The sequence below is a fragment of the Megascapheus bottae genome, chromosome 6 (assembly GCF_031878675.1).
Source record: "Megascapheus bottae isolate mThoBot1 chromosome 6, mThoBot2.hap1, whole genome shotgun sequence".
In the NCBI taxonomy this organism is placed as follows: Eukaryota; Metazoa; Chordata; class Mammalia; order Rodentia; family Geomyidae; genus Megascapheus; species Megascapheus bottae.
In genome coordinates this window covers 67,244,393-67,272,387 of record NC_143514.1, presented here as the reverse complement: position 1 = coordinate 67,272,387, position 27,995 = coordinate 67,244,393, and the positions used below count along the sequence as shown (strand labels likewise).

At 44.7% G+C, this 27,995-nt stretch overlaps 1 protein-coding gene across 3 annotated transcripts; it reads right to left on the bottom strand.

Annotated features, from left to right (window-relative positions):
- Positions 1-178: 178 nt before the first annotated feature.
- Positions 179-27,453, bottom strand: Taf12 (TATA-box binding protein associated factor 12). 3 transcript variants are annotated; one of them, XM_090335436.1, is made up of 6 exons: positions 27,346-27,453; positions 11,794-12,045; positions 9,741-9,818; positions 6,335-6,449; positions 3,437-3,525; positions 179-1,471 (listed from the first exon to the last, which is right to left on the bottom strand). In XM_090335436.1, exons 2-6 carry the CDS (start codon positions 11,959-11,961, stop codon positions 1,436-1,438), a joined length of 486 nt encoding a protein of 161 aa, XP_090191562.1. In that variant the 5' UTR covers positions 11,962-12,045; positions 27,346-27,453; the 3' UTR covers positions 179-1,435. The 3 variants fall into 3 exon arrangements, with proteins under 3 accessions (XP_090191562.1, XP_090191565.1, XP_090191564.1); XM_090335439.1 differs by lacking the exon at positions 27,346-27,453 and adding an exon at positions 27,029-27,339; XM_090335438.1 differs by lacking the exon at positions 27,346-27,453 and adding an exon at positions 27,276-27,319.
- Between the last annotated feature and the right edge of the window lie 542 nt (positions 27,454-27,995).

Genomic DNA, 27,995 nt, shown 5'->3' with positions numbered 1-27,995 from the left:
TGAGCTACAGGAAGCCACTTACCTGTCCCACAGATTCATCAATTAGCACAGATTTCTCACTACCCAGTTCTTTCCATTAAACATCTCCACTTCCCTGGCCTCCTTGGTTTTCAATGCTGGATTCCAAACAAATCTAAATTCCTTCTTAGCTGCAGAGGCCAGCCTTATGCTGGCCTTATGCTGTTTGCTTAGTATCACAATACTACCTCCTCTGAAGGCATTGCCCAGAGACGGCTGGGAGTTCTGGAGAAAGCTAAAACCCTTCAACATCCTCATCCCTGAGAGGGCCACTAGAGCCTCAGGTGATAGGGGCATATGGGGTAAATGGGGAAGCCCCTTGTAGGCTCATGGTGTCAACACCTCAGCCAAGAACAACAAGCAGCATCAGTACAGCCTGTGAGCTGCTCACCCTAGAGATCTAAAGGTTGGAAGGAGGTGAAAAGCGGGGTGTCATCTGAGCCAAGCCTCAGGAGGCAGAAGCGCAAAGCAGGCAAGGAGGATGCACCGTGCTGGGCCTCTCAATGGAGCAGCACTCACCCAGAAGCCCAGGAAAACCTCACAATCCACAAGGCCAGGATGATGCCAGGAAGTGTATAGCCCCGAGGTCTCGGGTGGGGCCTGGTTTCTTCTGGATCCAGGATATGGACAGCTAAGGACAAACAAGCCTTTCTCCAAAGCTACTCCATCTTTTCTCAAGGCCTGCGTGAACACAACTTTCTCTAGGAATTCCAGCAGAGGTCAAGGAGAGCTCTTACCAAACCAGAATGCCTATACAGTCTGGGGTTTCTGAGAGTTTACCCTGCCTGAGGGCAGAGAAATGACAAACAACTCAACGGCTGGGTCCTCACCTTAGAAACAATGGAAAAAAATTCCCTGAGTGTTTTTCAAATGTAGAAATCAATGCCAGTGCTGCCACCTGCTGATGGCAAAACTCGGTGCAGCCCTGCTTATCCTGACTCCCTCTGGCATTCCAAAGGCTATAAGCCATGCACCCTGTCTTTCAATTAATAACTTCTTTATTCTGGAAAAGCAAATCAAATTCATATTCATATAAACACTGACATTACAAAGTACAGGGAATGGGGGATGGAGGAAGAAACAAAACCTTCTACAAATCCTGCTAATACTGTTCTTACCCAACAACACCAAAATGCTTTGTCCCACACTCAATCACTAATAAGCCACAAATAAAATCTTCTCTGGAAGATTCACTGCTCCTCGTTGAGATGGCAGGGGAAAGGACCCGGAAGAGGGGTAGGAGGCTTTATTCTTTTGGCAGATCATCTCAGTCATTATAGATATTGCTGCACTGTTAATAAAAAATATATGCTTCTCTGTAAAGCATTTAAAAAAAAATTCCAAGGATGAGATGGCTGAGGTCTCAGCTCAAGTATCTCCAAATACATTGTTGTCCATATCCTGACTTTCCCGTGTGTTATTTCTTGGTTGTTTTCCGGATCAATGCCATTCTCTGGAAGGAGAGAGAAATAACAGGGGAGATGGGCAAGGGGGGGGTACCATGTCAGTCACAGAGCAGCCGGACAGGGGCCCTCTAACAGTGTATACAGTCCTAAGAGGCTCAGATGAGCAGCCATGCTCTGTGGGCCCATTTCATCTACCAACAGATCCCAAATTGCTTTAGACTAGCAGAAGGGCAAATTTAGCCTGGGCACTGTCCTTAAGCTTCTTTTTGCTCAAGGCTAGTTAGTGCTCCTGAGCCATAACGCCACTTCCATTTTCATTTTTCTGTTTATATGGTACTGAGGAATCAAACCCAGGGCTTCATGCATGCTAGGCAAGCACTCTATCACTAAGCCACATTCCCAGCCCTTTTTTTTTTTTTTTTTTTTGCCAGCCCTGGGGCTTGAACACAGGGCCTGGGCACTGTCCTTGGACTTTTTCAAGGCTAGCCCTCTACCACTTGAGCCACAGCACCACTTCTGGCTTTTTTTGTGTGTGTATGTGGCACTGAGGAATCAGTCCCGGGGCTTCGTGCATGCTAGGCAAGCACTCTATCACTAGGCCACGCTCCCAGCCCTCCACCCCCACCTTTTTTTGTGTGTGTGTTAAGGGGCTTGTACTGGTATGGACACTGTCCCTGAGCTCTTCAAATCAAGGCTACCAACCTACCCTTGAGCAAAGCCCCACTTCCCATTTTCTAGAGGTTAACTGGAAATAAGTCTCAGTTCCTTTTGTCCTCAGGCTGGCTTTGGCTTTGAACCTTAATCCTCAGATCTCAGCCTCCAGAGTAGCTACGATTACAGGCATGAACAACCCGGCCGGCTTTTTTTTTTTTTAAATTACAGTACTAGGGTTTGAACTCAGGGTCTGTCACTTGCTAGGCAGGCACTCTACTGTACTGAGTCATCTACTTCGTCAGTCCCTTTTTACATTGGTTATTTCAGATAGGGTCTTGCTTCATGCTGGGGCCAACCTAAACTGTGATCCTGATTTGTATTTCTTTTGTTGCTGAGATCACAAGTATGCTGCTATACCCAGTCATTGATTGAGATGGAGTCTCCTGAGCTTTTGTGCCCAAGCTGGCCTTGAACCATGATCTCTTCTTCCCAAGTAGCCGGGATGACAGGCTTGCTTTTTTTTTTTTTTTTTGATAGTGATTGTCCTAACATTATTCTATTTGCTGACTAAATAAGTAGGGCTAAAGAGAGATTGATATGGGAGCAAGCTACAATGGCAACATGGAGAAACTCTCTTCTGTCGACTAGTGTATCCGTTTTACTTAAGCTATTGAGGGTTTCCTTGTAGGAAGCTCCATGCGCTCTGTAAACATCTACTCTGGGGGTACTGGGCCATGGAAAAGCAAGTAACACTCACCCAGGACTGCCCAGTTATGAGCAGCAAGCTCCAAAACAGCTCACATTGCAAATCAGAGCAGCAAGTTAAATTGGCAGGAAGAATTACAGCCTTGTCAAAGGGAGACCAATGTTGCTACTGGATTGAGCAACTCCAACAATTTGCTCTGCCACGGTGTCCCATTTCTCCTAGGTTCCTTGTTAAGAGGAGAGGAGGACAAAGGTTGGGTCCCAGCCCAGAATGCTTGACAGAGAAGCCTGGGTTTTACTTCTCAGCCCAAGTAGTTCATTTTTGCTTTACCCTACTCTGTTCACAGGATTATATGTACCTTACAGCCACATATATCAAATCAGCAGCAGTTAAAAAAATAGCTGTCATTAAGGAGGTGTTAAGGAGTAAGTGTCATTTGTATCAGAAAAACCTAAGACTAAGTGCTTTAGTGATACCCATCAGTTAAGAGAAAACAGCCACAATGAATATCTGATTGCTGCTGCCCCTTGCCTTCTGTGGCCTTTGGTCCAGACTGTGAGGCTGGCTGTGTGCAGTAGGGGTGAGCCACCTAGTAGGTGGAAATCCCTCTGAGATCAAGTTCAAGGGCACCAGCACTCTAGTGCCTCCTCACCTGTTTATGAGCTTCTGTGGTGCAGGCTTTTTTGTAGGGTCGGATTTCTTCAGAGCCAAATCCTGGGATCCACATGTTCCACTGGCGTTCTGTAAGGATGAAGCCAACACAAATAACACAGAGATAAGTCCTAGGAAGGCAGAGTCAGGAGTAGAACCTCAGAGAAGTACCAAGAAGAAAAAACACAACACTAACCCTACAGAGCAATTCCTACATACAAGAGAGTTGCACTCAAAAGACACAATGTGAGTAGCTTACAAAGAAAAAAGGGATAGCCGGGTGCTGTGGCTCACGCCTATAATCCTAGTTACTCAGGAGGCTGAGATCTGAGGATTAAGGTTCAAAGCCAGCCCAGGCACAAAAGGACCTAAGACTCTTATCTCCAATTAACCTCTAGAAAATGGGAAGTAGGGCTTGGCTCAAGGTTAGGGCAATAGCCCCGAGCCTCTTTGTACTCAAAGCTACACTTGATCCACAACACCACTTCCAGCTTGTTCTATGTATATGGTACTGAAGAATCAAACCTAGGGCTTCATACAGGCTAGGCAAACACTCTACCACTAAGCCACATTCACAGTCCTTATCCTGTCTTCTTATGAGGTTAAAGTAGAGAAAAGATGAAGGACAGTATTGTTGATCCGTTTCAACTGAAAGGGGCTCCTTCAGATACTAGTTCACAGGCACAGTCGGCTTCCTGATTTATTCCTGATTATATACATGTATACTCTTTTATTGTCAGTAGTGAAAAAAAAAAAACTTGACTTGTTTTACAGTATTTACTTTGCCCCAGGTAAATACCTCCTTAAAGTAAGTACTAGTGCTTCATAGTCATAAATATTATGAGAATAAATGACTCATGTTTGCTTCCAAAATAACTTGTCCTATGCCAGGAGTTTGGCCTAGTGGTAGAGTGCTCGCCTAGCACGCACAAAGACCTGGATTCAATTCCTAGATACCACATACATAGAAAAAAGCCAGAAATGGTGCTGAGGCTCAAGTGGTAGAGCTCTGGCCATGAGAAAATGCAAGGACAGTTGTTCAGGCCCTGAGCTCAAGTCCAGGACTGGCCAATAAATAAATAAATAAATAACTTGTCTTTTGATCTAGAGGCCTTGCTATGTTCCCCTGGCTAAGTAAGTATCTAAGAGTATCTAAGTAACTAAGTCAGTCTCTCTCTCTCTGTCTCTGTCTCTCTCTCTCTCTGTGTCTCTCTGTCTCTCTCTCTGTCTCTCTCTCTCTCTGTCTCTTCTCCCTCTCTCTCTCTCTCTGTCTCTCTCTCTCTCTCTCTCTCATCCTGGGGCTTGAACTCAAGGCCTGAGTACTGTCCTTGGGCTTTTTTAAGGCTACAGCTCTATCACTTGAGCCACAGCACCACTTCTGGCTCTTTCTGTGTATGGGGTACCAAGGAATTCATGGGTCTTCATGCATGCTAGGCAAGAACACTACTACTAGGCCAAACTCTCCACCCCTATTTTTGCCTTTTTTTTTTTTTTTTTTGGGGGGGGGGGTTATGGGGCTTGAACTCAGCCTGGGTGCTATCCCTGAGTTCTTCAGCTCAAGACTACCGCTCTACCCTTAGCCAGCTTGTTTTTGTTATTTTTTTAAGCCAATCCTGGGGCTTGAACTCAGGGTTTTCAAACCGTCTTTGAGCTTTTTTGTTCAAGGCTAGCAGTTTTTTTTTTGCCAGTCCTGGGCTTGAGCTCAGGGGCTGAGCCCTGTCCTTGGACTTTCTCAAGGCTAGCACTCTACCACTTGAGCCTCAGCACCATTTCCGGCTTTTGTCTATGTATGTGGTACCAAGGAATTGAACCCAGGTCTTCGTGCATGCTAGGCAAGCACTTTAACCACTAGGCCAAACTCCTGGCCAAGGCTAGCAGTTTTATCACTTGAGCCATAACTCCACTTCTGGCTTTTTATTTTTTGTAGTTTAATTGGAGATGAGTCTCATGAGCTTTCCTGCCCCAGCTGGCTTTAAACCTTGATCTGTCTTCTAGTCTCCTAAATAGCTAAGAGTATAGGAATAAGCCACCAGCACCTGGCTTTCTTCTTTTTTCTTAGTTTTGAATCAGGGTCTCCCTGTACAGTCCAGTTGGTCTTACACTCTGTAGCTCAGCCTGGCCTCAAACTCAGAGTCCTCTTACCTATCTTCCCTAGAGCAGAGATTATAGGCATAAGCCACCACATTCTCCTAATTTTATAATTTCCTTAGGAAACATGCACAAATTGGGAATACCGAGAAAGAGGGTTTGATTCGTGTAAGCACTCTACTAAAGAGCTATACCTCTAGTACTAAATGCTTTATTACAATAGTAAAGGCACAAGAGTCATAATTAGTACTAAGCACTTACATGGTGCCATTCCTTCCACCAGTCATTTTCCAAACATAATTCTCACAAGTACCTGGCAAAGAGGATAGTATGAGCCCCACTTCACAAATGAGTGCAGCACTGGAAGCTCACACCTGTAATCCTAGCTACTCAGGAGGCTGAGATCTGAGGATCATGATTCGAAGCCAGCCGGGGCAGAAAAGTTTGTGAGACTCTTCAATTGACAACCAAAAAGGCAAGAAATGGCGTTCTGGCTCATGTAGTAGAGCACTAGCTATGAACAAAAGAGCTGAGAGACTGCACCCAGTCGAGTGCAAGCCCTAGGACCAGCACAAGAAAAAAACAAGAAGAAAGAAGAAAGTGAGACAGCTGCCAAAAGGCAAAAATCTGGTTTAAGTGCAATGCCAGAATGAATCTCTTTCCTCTAGTGCTGCTACCAAATGAATAAATAAATCTCAGGACCCAAAAGTCTGGACTTGGCACAAAAGTTCCTTTGAATACATCTTCCCAGCAGTCCTGAGGGACCAGTCATAGTGATACTGCAGGGAAAAAGAAAAACAAGACCATGTACCTAGATGCAGCTGGACATCCTTCACTTCCAGGGTACTTGACTTGCGATGCCGTGCGAGCTGACAGGCTGCTGTTACCACACTCTCTATAAAATCATCTGCGATCTGCAGCAGCATCTGGAGAAGGAAAGCAGGGGATAGTCATGTGACATCCACAGACTAAGCTCCTGTTGCTGGGAAAACTGCTATCTGATTCAGTCAAGTTTCTCTTTGTAAGCAACGTCTTCAGCCTTTGTTAGGCAGGCTTTCTATTAGTAGGTCTGGAATCAGCATTTGGGTCATGGTGGGGATGAGGAGTGAAGAGGACAATAGATACATTATCAGGTCAAGTGCAATTTATTTATTTATTTATTTTGCCAGACCTGGGACTTGAACTCAGAACTTAGGCACTGTCCTTGGGTTTTTCTCAAGGTAGGAGCTCTACCGCTTGAGCCACAGGCACCACTTCCAGCTCTTTTCTGTGTATGTGATACCAAGGAATTGAACCCAGGTGTTCATGCATGCTAGGCGAGCACTCTATCACTAGGGCATGCTCCTAGCCCTGAAATTTATCTTTTTTTTTTTTTTTTTGCCAGTCCTGGGCTTGAGGTCAGGGCTTGAGCACTGTCCTTGGGATTTTTCAAGGTTAGAGCTCTACCACTCGAGCCTCAGCACCATTTCCAGCTTTTTCCATGTATGTGGTACTGAGGAATCGAACCCAGGTCTTCGTGCATGCCAGGCAAGCACTCTACCACTAGGCCAAACTCTCAGCCCTGAAGTTTATCTTACGGATATACTTTTGGTATTTTCTACCCAACAGAGATCAACTGTGTTTTGTTCTGTTTTGTTTTGTGGGTCTGGGGCTTGAACTCTGGGCCTGGACATTGTTCTTGAGCTTTTCAACTCAAGGCTACTGCGCTAACCCTGGAGCCATAGCCCCACTTCTGTTTTCTAGTGATTAATTGGAGATAAGAGTCTCATGATGTTCTTTTCTTTTGTGTCCGGGCTGGCTTTGAATCTGGCTTTGAACTGTAATCCTCAGATCTCAGCCTCCTGAGTAGCTAGGATTACATGTGTGAGCCATGCGGCCTGGCACCAACGGAGATCAACTTCTATAATCTCTAATTCCTATACACACACCTTTTTAAAAAAAAAAATTTTTTGGTGGGTTATGAGGCTTGAATTCACCTGGGTGCTTTCTCTGAGCTCTTCAGTTCAAGGCTACCTCTCTACCCCTAGGCCTGGACATTGTTCCTGTGTACTACAGCTCAAGGCTACCGCCTACCCTTGAGCCAAGCCCTACTTCCTGTTTTCTAGGAGTTAATTGGAGATAAGAGTCTCAGGTCCTTTTGTGTCTTGGCTGGCTTTGAACCTTGATCCTCTGATCTCAGCCTCCTGAGTAGCTAGGATTACAGGCTAGGATTACACCACCACAGACTTCATACTTTTCTTCATGCATGCTAGGCAAGCACTCTACCTACCACTTGACCAAACTCCTGGCCCTACATACATATATGAGTATTTTTTTCCTAAATGAAATGGGAAAACAACAGTCAACAGTTGTAATTTTTCTCTTACAGTCATTTAAAACACAGTTCCATTAAGCTGGTCCTTACAATACTCCTGGGAAGGAAATAGGACATGGATTTTAGCTTCAATGTCTAGTGGAAGATGGTACTCCTGAGGAAGACCAATTTGGTCACAGAAAGCAGCCAAGCCAGGTGGTGATGGTTCACACATGTAATCCTAGCAACTCAAGAGGCTGAGATCTAGGGACCATGGTTAAAGCCAGCCTGGAAGGGAAAGTCTGTGAGACTCTTATCTCCAATTAATCACCAAAAAGCTGGAAGTGCTGGTGTGTTGCAAGCGGTAGAGAGCCAGCATTGAGCACAAAAGCTCAAGGACTGAGCCCAGGCCCTGAGTTAAGCCCTAGGATCAACACAAAAAATAGAGTCTCCCAACAAAGAAAGGCCATGCCTGTGCATTGGGGCTCATCCTACACTCCTAGCTACTGTAAGCAAAAAAGCTAAGAATATTGAGATCTTGAGTTGCCTCAGGGTCATAAAGTGTAACACAGTTTAGGCATAGATTGTGACACTGTAATATCCTAGTCATTTTGTGGGGCCCTGAACCCCCAGCAAGAGTCACCAGCACTTGGTGAACAGAGCTAGGAGTCATTTTAATAGCAGCAGAGCAGCTACGCTCTACCTTCAGGCTGATAGAGAGCAGCCCGGACCATCAGTGGGCCTGAGCTTTTAAAGGTAAACACCACATGCAGGTGGTAGTCGCCATATGATGTTACCTTATGATGCCCACATTCAATAACTACAAGGATGAAACCACACGCAGGTGGTCGAGCAGGTTAAGCATTTTGATAAAAAACAACTTGGCAGCTAAGCCTGCCAGGTTATTACAACACAAGGTTAGACAAAGTCAAGGTGGAGATGTGGCTCAGTTGCAGACTACGTGAACACTTGTCTAATGTGCAAAGCCTTGGGTTTCTTCTCTGGTACTGAAAATCAACAAGAAACAAATGCTAAGCATTCTCCTAGGTAATTAGGATAAACTGTTCCTTGGGATTTTCACAATAGTTCTCCAGAGAAATATTATATTCTCCCATACAAGGGAAACCCTACCACAGAAAGCTTAAGTAACTCAGGCGGCAGTGGCTCATGCCTGTAATCCTAGCTACTCAGGAGGCTGAGATCTGAGGATCAGGGTTCAAAACCAGCCAGAGCACAAAAGGACCTGAGACTCTTCTTTTTTTTTTTTTGCCAGTCCTGGGCCTGAGCCCTGTCCTTGGGCTTTCTCAAGGCTAGAGCTCTACCACTTGAGCCTCAGAGCACCACTTTCGGCTTTTTTCTATGTATGTGGTACCGAGGAATCGAACTTGAGTCTTTGTGCATGCTAGCCAAGCACTCTACCACTAGACAAAACTCCCCACTAAGACTCTTATCTCCAATTAATCCCTAGAAAACAGGGAAGTGAGGCCTGGCTCAAGGGTAGGGTGGTAGCCTTGAGCTGAAGAGCTCAGGGACAGCACCCAGGCTGAGTTCAAGCCTCAAAAAAAGCAAGCTTAAGTAACTCATTCAAGGCCAATCCAGATTTATCTGTTACTGAATCTCCTCTTAACTACTACTCTCTAGCAACACTCAAGAAGTTTCTTTCTTATTTTTTGTGGGTCATGGGGCTTGTACTTGGCTTGGGCACTGTCCCTGAGCTCTTTAGCTCAAGGCTACCACCCTACCTCTGATCCTGGGTGTTATCCCCGAGCTCTACAGCTCAAGACTACCACCCTACCCTGGAGCCAAGCCCCACTTCCCATTTTCTAGAGGTTAATTGGAGATAAGAGTCTAAGGTCCTTTTGTGCCCAGGCTGGCTTTGAACCTTGATTCAGGAAAAGTTTCTGAGGGACCCAAACCACCTCACCTCCTCCACATCTTCATCCAGCTGTTCATTAGGATCCACTTCTCTTACTAAATCCTGTAGTTTCTTCTTGGTCAATACCTAAAGTTAATTAGGGTGAGGAAGGGGAGATTTTTCAGTGAGTGATAAGGAAGCAAAACAACTTCTTACTCCATATCAAACAAAAAAAGGCCTTCAAATTATTGGATTTCGTTTCAAGTTTCTAAAATGTTTACAACCTGGATTGTCATAAAACCACACTCTCAAGACAGATGTGGCTCAAACACAGAGAAAAAGTGGTTTATAAGACACACCAGCATTTAACTGCCAGACACTTTATTTCCACTGTATCTCCCTGACACCTTTTTTGTTTTCTGGCAGTCCTGGGGCTCGAACTCAGGGATTAGGCATTGTCCTTCGGCACTTTTTGTTCAAGGCTAGCACTTTGCTATTTGAGCCTCAGCACCACTTCCACTGTACCACTTTTCCTGTGTATGTGGTACCAAGGAATTGATCCCAGGGCTTTGTGCATGCTAGGCAAGCACTCAGTATTCAGGAGAGGCTGGTCTCTTGACTGCCCAACCCTTCTTCATTCTGCTTTGCTAATCGCTCCATCACCTTCTGGAAATGTTTCCTGATCCCCTCTACTCAGACTAAAAGACCAAAGTAAAGGAATTATAATGATTTTTTGTGGCTATAGAGGGTGGAATCAGGATCACAGGTAGAAAGAAGAGAGCAAGGGCTGGGAATGTGGCTTAGTGGTAGAGCTTGCCTAGCATGCAGGAAGCCCTGGGTTTGATTCCTCAGTACCATACAAACAGAAGTGGCACTGGGGCTCAAGTACAGAGGGCTAGCCTTGAGCAAAAGAAATTCAGGAACAGCATCCAGGCCCTGGATTCTGTTCAAGCCCTAAGACCAGCAAAAAAAAAAAAAAGGAAGGAAGGAAGGAAGGAAGAAAAAAGGAAGGAAGCAAGTTCTAGACTAATGGGCCAGGTGCCATGGCTCACGCCTGTAATCCTAGCTACTCAGGAGAATGAGATCTGAGGATCAAGGTTCAAAGCTAGCCCGAGCACAAAAGGACCTGAGACTCTTTTTTTTTTTTTTTTGCCAGTCTTGGGCTTTGAGCTCAGGGCATGAGACTGTCCTTGGATTTTTCTCAAGGCTAGAGCTCTACCACTTGAGCCTCAGCACCACTTCTGGCTTTTTTGTATGTATGTGGTAACGAGGAATTGAACCCGGGTCTTCGTGCATGCTAGGCAAGCACTCTACCACTAGGCCAAACTCCTAGCTCGGACCTGAGACCCTTATCTCCAGTTAACCTCTAGAAAATGGAAAGTGGGGTAGGGAGGTAACCTTGAGCTGAAGAGTTCAGGGATAGTGTCCATGACAAGTTCAAGCCCCATGACCCACAAAAAACAAACAAACAAGCAAGCAACTAATAATGGCAGCAATTGGATGAACTGTAAGAAATGTCTGGGTCCTGGGTCAGGAGTTTGGAACTAGTGATAGGATCCGTAGACCCAGGTTCAATTCGGTACCACATACATAGAAAAAGCCAGAAATGGTGCTATGGCTCAAGTGGTAGGATTCTAGCCTTAAGAAAAAATACCAAAGACAGTGCTGAGGCCTTGAGCTCAAGCCTAGAAATGGCAAGCAAGCAAGCAAGCAAGCAAGAAAGAAAGAAAGAAAGAAAAAAAAAGAAAGAGAAAAAAAGAAAGAAAGAGAAAGCTTTTTTGGTGGTTAATGGGAGATAAGAATATCAGGACTTAGACCAGGAGTTTGGCCTAGTGGTAGAGTGCTTGCCTAGCATGCACAAAGACCCAGTTCGATTCCTTGGTACCACATACATAGAAAAAAGGCTGGAAGTGGTGCTGTGGTAGAGCTCTAGCCTTGAGAAAGCCCAAGAAGAGTGCTCAGGCCCTGAGTTCAAGGCCCAAGACTGGCAAAAAAAAAAAAAATCAGACTTTCTTGCCTTAGAGCTCAGCCTCCTGAATAGCTAGGATTACAGACATGAGCCACTGGCACCACTTTCAAATGAAAGGAGGTGCCTGCAGAGAAGGGAAAGGTAAAATAATACCTGGTTGTTTTCAGGGCTAAGACGCCCCCCAGTCCCAGGAGTGCCTGGTATCTTTACCACTGCAGTGCTATTTGCCATGGAGCCTTGTGGAGGGGTGCTGGCTGGTTCCGGTTTTATGGATGAGAAATTGGAGAGGTTGATTAGAGCTGAGGGGCCAAACTGGTTCATAATCTGCCGAGCTTTGGACTTCAGCTCATAGAGCTTATCAAGATCCTGTTTCTTTTTGGAGCTGTGAGGACCAAGGCCAATTAACTGGAAAAGGAAAACATGAGAATCAGCTCTAGAAAAAATACCTAAGATGAGTTTTGAAATCAAAATTATATGACATTTGTCAGACTGTGGAGGGGCATTAAACATATCTATGATGGTAATCATTTGATGCCTACACATTGACATGAAAGAAATAATGTTCCTTGCTCTCATCTGGTATTAGAAACCATTTCTTCTCCAAAAGTTAAATGAACTAGACCACAAAATGGAAGTAATGAAGGAAATGAAATGAAGAATCTTATATACAAAAATAGAATAAGAAAGACAAATTTGGGGACTTTATACAAACAAAACTTGGCTGAGTATTTACGTGCATTAAGTATATCAAATACTGTTAAAATAAGTCATCACACACACATACTTAAAACTCAATCACAAAACTTAAGAAAACAGATTAGTTCGTTTTTGCATTTCAAAACATGCTTGAGTCTATTTCTGGGCTGTATAACACAATTCTTAGAAACTGCTAAAATAAGTTCTTTTTTTATAATAAAGAGCACAATAACACATTTTCTCTGAGTGTTAGCAATGTTTATATACATGCAGAGGCCCTGGCCTAAAGCAGCTGAGTTTTCTAGATCTTAGAGCCATGAGGCTGACTCTGTAGACGTCAATTTTGATGTCATCAAGGTCAGAAGCACATTCACCAAGTTTGCCCACAGTGGCTTCAAGGAACTTACTTACAGCTATCTGAGTGTCTAGATCTTTAATTACATCAGCAACAGCTGTGAGCCCGGTGAAATGAGAGGCAGCCATTTTCAAAAGCTACCTGTAAATGAACAACTGGCATCAAGTACTATCCTTGTCTCAGAAGCATTCCAGTTGCATGGCCTGGACAGATCTTCACCAACTAGGATTCAGGCACACTGGATCCAAAGAAACATCTGAGACATTTAAGGACATTGGGTGAGGCTCTCTAGTCAATACCACCACCTCCTTGGCAACAGACAACCAGCCTAACCCTTCCCATGCCATGGTCTCAGTCTCTAGGATCACCTTGGTCTATGTACACAGATAGTGATCTCAATAAAACTGACATAATCCTAGTAACCGGAGGCTAAGACCTGGAAGAAGGAAGTTCTAAGCCAGCCCAGGCAGGAATGCCTTAAGAATCTACAATTGACCAACAAAATGTCAGATTGGAAGCATGACTCAAGTGGTAGAGCACCAGACATGGCTGAAAAAGCCAAGAGCAAGAAGCCCTGAGTTCAAGGCCCAGTACTGGCACACAAAAAAGACAAAAAAAGAAAAAGAAAAAAAAAAAACAAATACCTGCTGGTTAGGTGCTAGTGGCTAATGCCTGTAATCCTAATCACACAGGAGGGCTAAGACCTAAGGATCATGGTTCAAAGCCAGATGGGCCAAGAAATTCCAATTAACCACCAAAACAGCTGGAAGTGGAGCTGTGGCTCAAATGCCAGAGCGATAACTGTGAGCAAAAAAGCTCAAGAACAGTGCCGAGGCCCTGAATTCAAGCACCATGCACCCTCCATGCCAACCCCCATCCCCAGCTTTGACACACATGAGATAAAATGTAAATTTTTTTTCAATAAGTATTAACTTTTTTTTTTTTTGATGGTCATGGGGCCTGAACTCAGAGCCTGGACCCTGTCCCTGAATTCTTTTGTTCAAGGCTAGCACTCTTCTATTTTGAGTCCCAGTTCCACTTCTAGCTTTCTGGTGGTTAATTGGAGATAAGAGTCTCAAGGAGGGCTGGGAGCGTGGCCTAGTGGTAGAGTGCTTGCCTAGCATACATGAATTCCTTGTTAGATTCCTCAGTACCACATACACAGAAAAAAGCCAGAAGAGGTGCTATGGCTCAAGTGGTAAAGCACTAGCCTTGAGAAAACCCAAGAACAGTGCTCAGGCTCTGAATTCAAGCCCCAGGATAGAAAGAAAAGAAAAGAAAAGAAAAGAAAAGAAAAGAAAAGAAAAGAAAGAAGGAAGGAAGGAAGGAAGGAAGGAAGGAAGGAAGGAAGGAAGGAAGGAAGGAAAGGAAGGAAGGAAGGAAGGAAGGAAGGAAAGAAAGAAAGGAAGGAAGGAAGGAAGGAAGGAAGGAAGGAAGGAAGGAAGGAAGGAAGGAAGGAAGGGAGACAGGGAGAGAGGAATCTCATGGACTTTCCTGCCCAGGCTGGCTTTGAACCATGATCCTTCTGGCTTTTTCTGTATATATGGTACAGACAGAAGAATTGAACCCAGGGCTTCGTGCATGCTAGGCAGGTACTCTACCACTAGGCCACACTCGTTTTTGTTTTTGTTTTTTAATCCAAAAGGCTGAAGCAACTGAATTTTATTCTTTTTTTTTTTTTTTCAGTTCTAGGGCTTGAACTCAGGGCCTAAGCACTATCCTTGGGCTTTCTCACGGTTAGTACTCTAACACTTGAGCCACAGCGCCACTTCGGCATTTTCTGTGTATGTGGCAGCAAGGAATTGAACCTAGGGCTTCACGCATGCTAGGCAAGCACTCTACCACTAGACCAAACTCCTGGCCCCCTGAATTTTATTCTTATTCTATTCTGAAGTGCTAGGAACTAAACCCAGGGTCTCCAACATGCCAAGCAAATGATCTACCACTGAGCTACATGCCTAACCCTTTTAAACCCTTTTCAAAAAGAAAAAATATTCCAGAACCAGGTGTGGCAATATATATTTGTAATCCCAGCTATTCCAGAAGTAGAAACAAGAGGATTAAGGTTCCAGTCTAGCCTAGGAAAATATTATCAAAACTTTATTTTAAGCCAGCCACTGATAGCTCAAGTTTGTAATTCTAGCTACTCAAAAGACTGAGATCTGAGGACCACAGTTTGAAGCCAATCTAGGCAGGAAAGTCTATGAGATTCTTATCTCCAACTATGCACTAGAAAACCAGAAGTGGTTGTGGCTTATAGTGGTAGAAATTGTCAGGCATGCCAGTGGTTCAGGCCTATAATCCTAGCTACTGAGGAGGCTGAGATCTGTGAATCTCAGTTCAAAACCAGCCCTGGCAAGAAAGTCTGTGAGACTCTATGATTAGCCACCAGAAAACAGGAAGTAGCCTGTGTAGCTCAATGGGTAGAGCGCTAGCCTTGAGCTGAAGAGCTCAGGGATAGCACCCAGGCCCAGAGTTCAAGCCTGTGACTAACAAACAAAAAAAGGTGTGATTAAGTTATAGGAGCAGAAAATGTTCCAAATCTTGAGTGTGTGTACTTAATGACAGTATGTATCTGTTATATTTGAAGAAATGGCTATAGTTCCAAGTGATGTTATTTTTAGGTCAATTCTTAAAAAGTAGAAGACACAGCCTAATCAGACTAGTCAATGACTCTATCTCCAAATTACTCACTTACTGACAACTTTTCTCAAGCACAAGTGTGGATGATGCTAAGAATCATGGAATGAAGGTACTATAAATAATTTGAATTCCATTAGGTAATATACCATGGTTGTCCCTGAGCTACTCAAACTTCTCATACTACCCCATAATGTCAAGACATAGGTTAAAAAAAGAGGCATTAACTGGGACATTTGAGAGAATAATTAATCCTTACTAGCACCTACTAGAAAGTCTAGGCTAGGAGACTCAAGACTCCCCACATTCCATGAGTCAGTGAGCTACTGTTATTTAGGGGTAGGGACGTGGCCTAGAGAAGAGGTAGAATATTTGCCTAGCATGTGTGAGACCCTGTGTTCTATCACCAGTACTAAAGGAGGGAAAAAAGGAATTTAACAAATCTATCAAAATAATATTGTAAAGCCAGGAACGGAAACATATACCTATTATCCCAGCATTGAGGAAGCAGAGGCAAGAGACTCAACAGTACAATGGGCAGGAACATGGCTCACGCCTATAATCCTAACTACTCAAAGAGGCTGAGATCTGAGGATCCTGGTTCAAAGCCAGCCCAGGCATTAAAGAACCAGAGATTCTTATCTCTAACTACTAGAAAACGGGAAGTGGGGCTGTGGCTATAAGGGTAGGGCAGCAGCCTGAAGTTGAAGAACTCATAGACAATGCCCAGGCCCAGGGGTAGGGTGGTAGCCTTGAGCTGAGAGCTCAGGGACAGTGCCCAGGCCTAGAACTCAAGTCTCATGTTGGCTATACAGCAAGATCCTGTTTCCTTCCTTCTTTCCTTTTTTTTTTTTTTTTTTTTTTTTTTGCAGTGTTTTGAATTCTGGACTTTAGGAATACTTCCTTTGTTTGCTTGCTCATAGCTAGTGTTTTACAGCCCACAAGAATCTGTCTCAAATTAAAAAAAAAAAAAAAGAAGAAAAGAAAACAGCAATCAAGCTATCAAGTTGGGCACGGTGCTCTTGCCTGTAATACTAACTACTCAGGAGGCTGAGATCTGAGGATTTCAGTTCAAAGCCAGCCTAGGCACTAAAGTCCCTGAGACTCATCTCCAATTAACCACCAGAAAACTGGAATTAGTGTTGTGGCTCAGGGGGAACAGCAACCAGAGGGCAGAGAGCGTAGTCTAGTGGTAGAGTACTTGCCTAGCATGCACAAAGCCCTGGATTAGATTCCTCAGTACCACATAAACAGAAAAAGCCAGAAGTGGTGCTATGGCTCAAGTGGCAGAACATTAGTCTTGAGAGCTCAAGGACAATGCCCAGGCCTGAGCTCCAGCCCCAGGATTAGCAAAAACAAAACAGCAACCAGTATCACATAACTAGGAGTTAAATTAAATAAACACTATCTTCCTCTTGAATCACCTAGCACATTTAAAATGGTTGACAGGATAAAGCATGACATACCTATGCTAGGAATGTGTCCTAGTGGTAGAGTGCTTGCCTAGCATGCACAGCTTTGATTCCTTTGTAACACAGACACACACAGAGCTAGAAGTATGGGCTGGGAGTTTGGTCTAGTGGTAGAGAGCTTGCCTAGCATGCATCAAGACCGAGTTTAATACCTCGGTACTACATATAAAAAAAAAAAAAAGCTGGAAGTGGTGCTGTGGCTTAAATGGTAGAACTCTATCCCTGAGAAAGCCCAAAGACAGTGCATAGGTCCTGAGTTCAAGCCGCAGGACTGGCAAAAAAAAAAGTGGTACTGTGACTCAAGTGGTAGAGTGCAAGCCTTGAGAAAGCTCAAGGACAGTGCTCAGGCACTGATTTCAAGCCCCAGGACTGGCACAAAAACAAAGACCAGCCCTATTGTCCTTTCCTTTTGACACATTTATATCTCAAATAGAAATCAAATTATCTGATTTCTCAGAGAAATAACTGAAAATGTGGCAATATGTCTAAAACCCTGACCTTTTTTTGAGTTATCTGTTCTATTAACTACTTAAAAATGAGGGCAGGGAGATTGGCCTAGTGGTAGAGTGCCTAGCATACACAAAACTCTGGGTTCAATTCCTTGGTACCACATGCACAGAAAAAGCTGGACGTAATACTATGGCTCGAGTGGCAGAGTGCTGGCCTTGAGCAAAAAGTGTCCTGGGATAGTGACTAGGCCCTGAGTTCAAGCAAGCCCTAGGACTGGCAAAATAATTAAATAAAGGAAGAAATAAGTAAATAACGAAGTACACAGGTTTGTTGGTAAACAACTTGTAATTCCAGCTACTGGGGAAGAGGGAAGAGCATTTTTGAGTTGGAGGCCAATCTGGTCAAAATTAGTGAGACCCATGAAAACAAAATAAAAAACCCAGAGCTAGGGTCAGGTGGCTCATACCTGTAATCCTAACTACTCAGGAAGCTGGGATTCAAGGATCATAATTCCAAGTCAGCCTAGGCAGGAAAATCCAGGAGACTCTTATCTCCAATCTACTCAGAAAAAGCCAAAAATGACAAATTGTGGCTCAAGTGGTAGAGTGCTAGCCTTGAGCACAGAAGCTCAAGGACAGTGCACAGGCCCTGAGTTAAAGCCCCAAGACTAACCGGGAGTTGTTTGGCCTGGTGGTAGAGTGCTTGCCTAGCATGCACAAGACCTGGGTTCAATTCTTTGATACCACATACATAGAAAAAAGCTCAAGTGCTAAGAAAGCCTGAGCTCAAGCCCCGGGACTGGTTTAAAAAAAAAAAAAGCCCCAGGACTAGCCAAAAAATAAAGGGGGGGTTACAAATTAAGGAGTAGAGTGCTTGCATAGTAAGCATGAGACCGTGAGGTCAAACCTCAGCACAAGAAAAAATAAAAGGGGAACTGAAAAACAGCTCAAAGTGTAGAACACTTTGACTAGCAGTTGTGAAGCAGTGCACTGCAAAGAATAAATAGAAACAAACAAAAAAAAGTGCAGCAATGGAATGGAATAATAGGCCAGATTGTCTTTACAATCTTTTCACCTCTGAGATATTTAGGGACTAAATATCAAACAAAATACTGGAGTCTAGGGGACTAGAAATCTGATGGCAGGAAAGCCCCTTTATTTGCTTATGTGTTTATTTATTTAGTGTATATGTATGTGTGCCAGCCAGTAGTACTGAGACTTGGACTCAGGGCATGCCTGGGGCTATGTCCCTAAGCTTTTTCCACTTGAGGTTGGTACTTTACTATTCACTTCTGGTGAAAAGCCCCTTTAATATGGAGCTTGTCTCTACATAACTGACTGGTTTCTACCTGGCTGTTTCTCCCCTCCCTGGTTTTAACTTATAGCTAAAAAGTTCATATTTCTCAGTCTAAATAAAAGAACCAAGGAATCAATTATTTGTAGCCTATGGTTTAGAGAGCAATAAACAGGTATTTTCTTCAAATTTGAAAAGAATGTTCACTTTATCTAGTCTGATCCTATGCAAATATGGAAGGAAAATATAGTACAGTGGTCAAGAATATGGACTTGTCTGAGTTCAAGTACCAATACTGTCACTTGCCATTGAGCAAATTACCTCCTAATCTCTTCTTTTTCTTCTTCTTTTGTGTTTGTGTGTGTATGTGTTGGTCATGGGGCTTGAACTCAGGGCCTGGACACCGTTCCTGAGCTCTTTTGTGCAAGGCTAGTGCCGTACTACTTTCAGCTACAGTTCTACTTCCAGGCTTTTTTATTTTGTTTTGTTTTGTCTGTTCTTGTTTTGCCAGTCCTGGGGCTTGAACTCTGGGCCTGAGTGCCTTCTATGAATTTCTTTGGTTCAAGGCTAGTGCTCTACCACTTGAGTCACAGTGCTACTTCTGGCTTTTTTGTGAGTATGAGATAGTCTCACAGACTTTCTTGCCCAGTCTGGCTTCAAACCAAAGTCCTCAGATCTCAATCTCCTGAGTAGCTAGGATTACAAGCATGAGCCACAGCATCTGGCTCAGTTCCAGTTTTCTGATGGTTAATTGGAGATAAGTCTCATGGATGTTACTGCTCGGGCTGGCTTTGAACCATGATCCTCAGTTTCCTAAGTAGCTATGATGACAAGCATGAGCCACCAGCACCTGACTTCTTCAATTTTTTTTTTTGCCAGTCTTGGGCTTGAGCTCAGGGCCTGAGCACTTTCCTTGGACTTTCTCAAGGCTAGAGCTCTACCACTTGAGCCTAAGCACCACTTCCGGCTTCTTTCTATTTATGTGGTACCGAGAAATTAATCCGGGTCTTCATGCATGCTAGGCAAACACTCTACCACTAGGTCAAACTCCAGGCCCTTCAATTCTTTAACTGCAAAAAAAAAAAAAAAAAAAAAGAGAGGGAGAGAATTATAAAATATCTAGTGGAACTACTGTGATAATTCACTGTTCATAAAACTGAAGCACTTAGAAGAATGTGTATTTAAAACATGTTTGCTGCCGGGCATGGTGGCTCATGCCTGTAATCCTAGCTATTTAGGAGGCTGAGATCTGAGGATCAAGGTTCAAGCCAGCCCAGGCACAAAAGAACCCGAGGCTTTTATCTCCAATTAACCTCTAGAGCTCAAGGACAGTTCCCAGGCTGAGTTCAAGCCCCATGACCCCCCCCAAAAAAAATGCTTGTTAATATTGTGTGTATGCTTTACTCTCTTCTAAGTTATAAAGATCAATGTATGTGTATGTAAACTACTTTACTTACCCTTCTATTAGTCCAACAGCAGTACACTTAAGTCTATTGATAGTACTCTATAAACATTATTATTTTTTGAGTAAAAAGTTCTCATATATGCTGGGTATGGTGGCTCACATCTGTATTCTTGATCTGAGGATCAAGGTTCAAAGCCAGCCCAGCACAAAAGGACCTGAGACTCTTATCTCCAATTAACTTCTAGAAAATGGGAAGTGGGGCTCGCTCTAGGGTAGGGGCTCTAGGGTAGGGTAGTAGCCTTGAGCTGAAGTGCTCGGGACAGCATCTAGGCCAAGTTCAAGCCCCATGACCCACACACAAAAAAGTTCTCATATATATAGTTTAGACTAGCCTTGAACTCAACATCTTTTTCCCTTAGCCTCACATACTCAAATTCCTACCAATGTACCACCAGGTCCGTCACATGTATGGAGACACAGATTTTGGATGTGCTGGTACTAGGGCTTGAACTCAGGGCCTCAAATTATCATTTGCCCCTTTCTACTTACAACTGGCATTCTAGCACTAGATTTATCTTCCCAGGCTGGCTTCAAACTGCAATCCCCAGACCTTATCTTCCTGAGTAGCTAGGATTAGTGGCATGAGCCACTGGCATCCAGCTAGAATTTGTTTTTTGCTTTTTTGCCAGTACTGGGGCTTGAACTCAGGGCCTGGGCCTTTCCTCAAGGCTAGAGCTCTACCACTTGAGCCACAGCACCATTTCCAGTGTTTTCTTTTTTTTTTTTTACCAGTCCTGGGGCTTGAATTCAGGATTTGGGTACTGTCCTTGGACAGGCTAGGGCTCTGCCACTTGAGCCACAGCACACTTCCAGCCTTCTCTGCATGTGATACCAAGGAATTGAACCTAGGGCTTCGTGCATACAAGGTAAGCACTAGGCTACACTCTGGGCCCCAACTTTCAGCTTTTCTATATATGTGGTACTGAGGAATCAAACCCGGGTCTTCATACATGCTAGACAAGCACTCTACCACTAGGCCCAACTCCCTGCTCCCCCCCTCCTTTTTTATTTAAGATAAGGGACAGGGTACCAGTGGCTCATGCCTGTCATCCTAGCTACTGAGGAGGCTGACATCTGAGGATCATGTTTTGCAGCAGCCTGGACAGGAAAGTCTGTGAGCTCTGAAGCAGAGCTCTTGCTCAGAATGGTACTAGCTAAGGGACAGCGCTCAGACCCTGAGTTCAAGCCCCAGAAGTATGGGAGGAAAAAAAGGGCTTATGTTACAGTGATAAGGCAATGGAATGGCAGGTCATGAGTTACCCCCCCCCAACAAAAGGAATAAAGGTAGATGTGGTAGTGTGTGTGCCTGCAGTCCCAACTATCTATCAGGCTGAGGTAGGATAACTTGGGCCTAAGAGTTTAAGGAAAGTCTTAATGAGGTCTTCTTCTCAACAAAATGTGCATGTATATATGAATGGAACAATGGAATAAATAAAACACCATAGCAGCAAGTGGTCAACAGGGGGCTAGTGAGAGGAATGGTGGAAGACTCAAATCATAAGGGCAATCTTTGAACAGTTTCTACATTTCTACTTAGGAATGGACTAGACAAAGACTAGGGTCCCTGTGTATAGATTTCCAAGTGTGTTTGCTTCTAGAAAATCTGTTTTATATGCAGGTCAAAAACTGCTGATAGGGGCCGGGAGTTTGGCCTAGTGGTTAAAGTGCTTGCCTAGCATGCACAAAGACCCAGGTTCGATTCCTTGGTACCACATACATAGACAAAAGCTGGAAATGGTGCTGAGGCTCAAGTGGTAGAGTGCTAGCCTTGAGAAAGTCCAAGGACAGGGCTCAGGCCCTGAGCTCAAGCCCAGGACTGGCAAAAAAAAAAAAAAAAAAAAAAAAAAAACTGCTGATATACTGCCTCCAATGTGTTTGGGGCTTTCCATTAAGACCTTCAATCAAAAGTATTGCAGGCATGTTAACTCATGCCTGAAATCCTAGCTACTCAGGAGGCTGAGATGTGAGGATCACAGTTCAAAGCCAGCCCGGGCACTAAAGACCAAGAGACTCTTATCTCCAATCAACCACTAGAAAACCGGAAGTGGGGCTGTGGCTCAAGGAGTAGGGTAGTAGCCTTGAGCTAAAGAGTTCAAGGACAGTGCCCAGGCCTAGAGTTCAAGCACCACAACCAACCAAAAACAACAAAAAAGTATTGTCTTAGGCTGAGTACTGGTAGCTCATGCCTACACTTCTAGCTATTCAGAAGGCTGATGTCTGAGAATCTTGGCAAGAAAGTCTGTGAGACTCTTATTTCCAATAAACTACTCAGAAAAGCTAGAAGTACTGCTGTTGCTCAAGTGGTAGAGTGCTAGCCTTGAGTAAAATGTAGTCAGAAACAACACCTAAGCCCTGAGTTCAAGCCCCAGTACTGGAATACAAAAAAAGTAGTGTGTGGGGTTGCAGCCATGGCTCAGGTAATAGAGTACCAGCCAATGAAGGAAAATGCCAGATATCCTGGCCTTGGGCAGAAAAAAAAAAGTAATGTCTTAACTGGGTACTGGTATCTTACATTTGTAATCCTTAGCTACTCAAGGGCTGAGATCTGAGAATCAAGGTTCAAAGCCAACCCAGGCAAGAAAGTCTGTGAGACTCTTATCTTCAGTTAACCATTAAAGAACTAGAAGTAGAGCTGTGTCTCAAGTGGTAGTACATCAGCCTTGATCAAAAAAGCCAAGTGACATCACCCAGGACTAAGTTCAAGCCCCAGTACTGACACAGACACACACATAAACACTTGGGCTCATCTGCTTTAATGATTTTCAGATCAAGTACTCTGAAATCCCATCATAATAACTCAACTAATGCTATGGTAAAAATGAGTGCAATCAGAACAAAGAATGAATTACCATTAAATGGAATGGTAATTTGGGCACCCATTCTTTCTCATAATCTGGTTTAAGTTCAAATCGTTTGTATAGGCAACCTCAAAATAGTACAAACTGAGCTAGTACTGGGGAAAAACAAACAAAACAACAACAACAAAAAAAAAACCCTGTAGTTTCAAGTAGCAAGGTCAACTGTCCCAAACATCTAAACCATGCTACCATTTAATCAGAAAGGTAATCCATTTTAAGTCTTCAGTTAAGATACTCTTTATTGGCTTTCTAAATTTAAAATTAGCTGGGCATCTATGGTTCATTCCTGTAATCCTAGCTACCCAGGAGGCTAAAATCTAATGATTTTACAGCTCCAGCAGTAACTCCATGATAACTCTTATTTTCAATTAAACATACACAAAAAAACCAATGTGGAGCTATGGTTCAAGTGGCAGAGTCCACCCTTGAGCAAAAAAAGTTCAGGGACAGCACCTGAGCCCAGAGTTCAAGCCCTGGGACAGGTGCATGCAGAGTGCTTGCATAAGACAACACAATTTACAAGTTATAGACCTAAAGAGTCAGGATGCTGGGTACCAGTGGCTCATACTTGTACCCTAGCTATTCAGGTGGCTGACATCTAAGGACAGTGATTCAAAGCCAGTCCGGGCAGTAAAGCTCATGAAATTCTTATCTCTAATTCACTACCAAAAAGCTGGAACTGGAGCTGTAGCTTGTGTGGTAAAATGCTAGCCTTTAGCACAAGAACTCATGGATAGCACCCAGGCCTACAGTTCAAGCCCCAAAGCTGGAACAAAAAAAAAAAAAAAGAGGCTGGGTGTGGTGACTCACGCCTGCAATCCTAGCTACTTAGGAAGCTGAGATCTGAGGATGGAGGTTCAAAGCCAGCCCAGGTACTAAAGAATGTGAGACTCTTATCTCCAATTAATCACTAGAAAACAGGAAGTGGGGCTGTCACTCAAGGGGTAGGGCAGTAGACTTGAGCAGAAGAGCCCAGGCTACACAGGCCCTGGGGTAGGGTGGTAGCTTTGTGCTGAAGAGCTCAGGGACAGAACCCAGGCCCAGAGTTCAAGCCCCATGACCCACCAAAAAGACAGAGAGAGAGGGGGGGGTGAGGGGAGGGAGGGAGAGAGAGAGAGAGAGAGAGAGAGAGAGAGAAGAGAGAAGGGAGGGAAGAAGGGAGGGAGGGGGAGGGAAAAGGAAGAGAAGGGAAGGAAGGGAGGAAGGGAGGGAAGGAGAAAGGGAGGGAGGGAGGGAGGGAGGGAGGGGGAGGGAGAGGGAGAGAGAGAGAGAGAGTAGAAGAAAAAGAGGAAGAGGAGGAGAGGGCTGGGAATGTGGCTTAGTAGTTGAGTGCTTGTTCAGCATGCATGAAGCTCTGGGTTCAATTCCTCAGCAGCACATAAACAGAAAAAGCCAGAAGTGGCTCCATGCCTCAAGTGGTAGAGCATTAGCCTTGAGCAAGAAAGCTCAGGGACAGTGCCCATGCCCGTGAGTTCAAGACCCAGGATTGGCCAAAAAAAAAAAGAATGGGGCATTGGTGGCTTACACTGTAATCCTAGTTAGCCAGGGGGCTGAGAGCTGAGGATCTTGGCCCAAAGGCAACCTGGGCAGGAAAGTCTATGAGACTCTTATCTCCAGAGTTCAAGTCCCAGGACTGGCAAAAGAAAAAAAAAAGGGAGAGTCATAAGAGATGCTCCTATTCAATGATATATTTTGTTAGCTACTATACTTTGCTGATAGGTAAACTGAAACATGGAGAGTGATCCACTTAGAAAAACAGGGGGAAAAGAAAGTTTGAGATTCACAAAGGTGGGTCTAGATCACTCAGAACAATGCAATTTCAAGCAAAGTACTAACCTTTCTGAACCTATTTCTTTAACTGTACAATGGGACAAATAATAAATAGGTGATACAGTACTGGAAAATGCTTATGCTATGCCTAGCCAGTCAGAATATGTCTAAATAAAAAGTATTATGAGTCAGGCCCAGTGGCTCATGCCTGAAATCTTAGCTACTCAGGAGGCTGAGATCTGAGGACGGTAGTTCAAAGCCAGCCCAAGCACTAAAGTCTGTGAGACTGTGTACATACGTACACACACACACACACGCAAACAGAGAGGCATACAATTTCTGGAGCCTGAATTCAGGGCTTGGGCACTGTTCCTGAGCTGCTTTTGCTCAAAGCTAGCAATCTACCACTTGAGCCACAGATTCACATCTGGCTTTTTGGTAGTTAACTGAAGAGTCTCTTTGAAACTGGGAGCAGTGGCTCATGCCTATAATCCTAGCTACTCAGGAGGCTGGGATCTGAGTATTATGGTTCAAAGTCAGTCCAGGCATAAAGTCTGTGAGACTCTATCTCCAATTAACCACTAGAAAAGTGGAAGTGGCACTGTGGCTCAAGGGGTAAGACAGTAGTAGTCTTTACCTGAGGAGCTCAGGGATAACACCCATGCCCAGAGTTCAAATCCCAAAACCAACAAAAAAAAACAACAAAAAGTTTCATGGACTTTCCTGTCCAGGCTGGCTTCAAACCACCATGCTTAGTGCTCAGCCTCCTAAGTAGGTAGGATTAACGGTATGAGTCACTGGTGTTCAGCTTTCTAATAACTTTCTAAACAGCTAAATAAAAAATTAAGGACTGGGGGCCCGGAGTTTGGCCTAGTGGTAGAATGCTTGCCTAGCATGCACAAAGACCTGGTTCCATTCCTTGGTATCACATACATAGAAAAGGCTGGAAGTGGTGCTGTGGCTCACGTGGTAGAGTGCTAACCTTGTCGAAAGCCCAAGGACAGTGTTCAGGCCTTGAGTTCAAGTCCCAGGACTGTCAAAAAAAAAAAAAAAAAAGGACCAGAAGTGTGGCCTAGTGGTAGAGTACTTGCTTAGCATGCACGAAGACCCAGGTTCAATTCCATGTACATAGAAAAAGCTGAAAGTGGAGCTTTGGCTCAAGTAGTAGAGATCTAGCCTTGAGAAAGCCCAGGGACAGTGCCCAGGCCCTGAATTCAAGCCCTAGGACTGGCAAAAAAAAAAAAAAATAAGCCAGATACTAGTGGCTTAGGCTTGTAATCCTAGCTACTCAGGAGACTGGGATCTGAGGATTCTGGTTGAAAGCCAGCATGGGCAGGAAAATCCATGAGACTCTTTCTCCATCGGAACACTGGAAGTGGCACTCAATAGGGTAGGCTTGAGCAAAGAGCTCAGGGGCAGTGCTCAGATCCTGAGTTCAAGCCCCAAGACCATCATAAAACTGGGATCCATTTAACAGGTTTCTTAACTAATGACATTCACTGTATCTATATCAATACAGTAACAAAAGTAAAAATAAAGTACTAGAATCTACAAAAATTACTTCCCAACTCTGAAGGCAGAGAAGTATTTCTTTATTCAAGAAACATTATCCAAAAATCTCTTATTTTCTATTCACAAGAGTACTTATCAAACTTAGGACATAACTGTTCAGTCTCACTGTGATTCTAAACCTTCTTTGGAGCTCCCTCTCCTTAAATGTAAACAGGGGTTTAAAGATGGGTCTTTTCCCTGCCATCCCTGACATTTTACTTGAGAAGCAGAGATAGTTCTATCAAAGCAGACTGAATGGATTAAAAGTATTTATCAAAGTATAGAACTGAGTTCAAACTGCTTCGAACTTCATACTGGATTCGCGATAATGAAGAAGAAAAACGAAGATGCTTACACTCGGGCTGCCTAGATTAAGTATCTGACACAAGAAATGCCTGCCTGCCAGAAGCCAGGTGGGCAGCGCGAAAAAAAGGAGTCGTCTTCCCCTAGTACATCCTTTATCATTCTGGGCACAGAGAATACGAGAGAGGGAGAGGAGAGCGATGAGAGAAAAACTGATTTCTAAGTCTTGTTTTTCAATCCTTCTCCCTTGCCCTCGAAGGTTGATCTTACAAGCCCCTCGGATCCACCGCTCGTAGGATCCGGGGTCCTCACAGCCCTATTCCTTCAGGAACTCGGGAGTCTCGGAGCCCCGATTCCGTTCCCCCAGAAGCCCCCGTCTTCACTTCTGTCCCCTCCCAAACTCATCTTTGCCTGCTTCTGCCTCTGCGGGACCCGAGTCCCGGGTAGCCCTGCTTCAGAATCCTTGGGAGCCCAGGATCTTCGCTGTCCCGCTTCTGTCTGTTAGGAGCCCGAGTCCTCGCTGCTCCACTTTTACCTCTCCGGAGCCCGTGTCTTCACGCCCTCTCCTCCTAAAAGTACGGGTGCTCACAATCCTGTCCCTCTCGGACGACTTGCCCTCGGGTGCCAGAGAACTCACGTCCGTCCCCGTTCCCTGAGTCTCCTTCCGAGCCCGGGTCCCCACAGCCGCTTCTTCTCCGAGCCCGATCCCCTCAAGTCCCGTCCCAACAGCCTGACTCCTCTCAGCCCAGACTCTTCCACCATCTGGCTCTTCAGACACTGACCCGCTGTGGGTCTGGGTCCTGACTCCCTCCTCCCGCTCTTCTTCCTCAACTGCCAGGGCCCAAGACTCACAGGCAGCAGCGTCTATCTCCCCATGATATGCGGAGACTGCCCCAGTGAAGCTTTCCTCTCAGCAGCCGGTCCGACTGCTCGGCCCTCCCCGAGTACTTCCGGCACCGCTCCCCCCGCCTCCAACCCGGAAACGCGCGGCTCTTCCGGCCGGCGGGAGCGCGCTTGGCTTGCGCAAGCGCAGACAGCTGTACGACACGTGGTTGCGGCAGCGGGCTGCATCCCCGCTCGGTTCTGCTAGTCGGTCGTGCTGTGCTCTGCGTGTGGCTGACTTGCTGGCGTGGGCGACTTGTGTGTCTTCTACTTCACCATCGAACCTGCCCTAGCTGTTTCTTCCCGACTCATTCTGAGTCTTTCGCTAGCGTGACCGGTAACGGACGCCCTTGGATGGTCTCGAAGTCGCCATTTTTTGGCTGGTGTCTTTTGTTAGGCTGTCAGGACAGGACTGTCATCTGGGAGGGATGCAGTATTTCATAGGTATCCTTCTTGACATCTTTCCCCCACTCCCACCCCGTGAGGACCTGAGGACCTGAGAGGCCAGTCATACTTGTAAATTTGCAACTGTGTAACAATTGAGCTGCCAGAAATTGTCAAGTCCCTTCTGATATGTCATTTGGAGGAACCAAAAGAAAAATGACAGTGTTCTAGCTAAG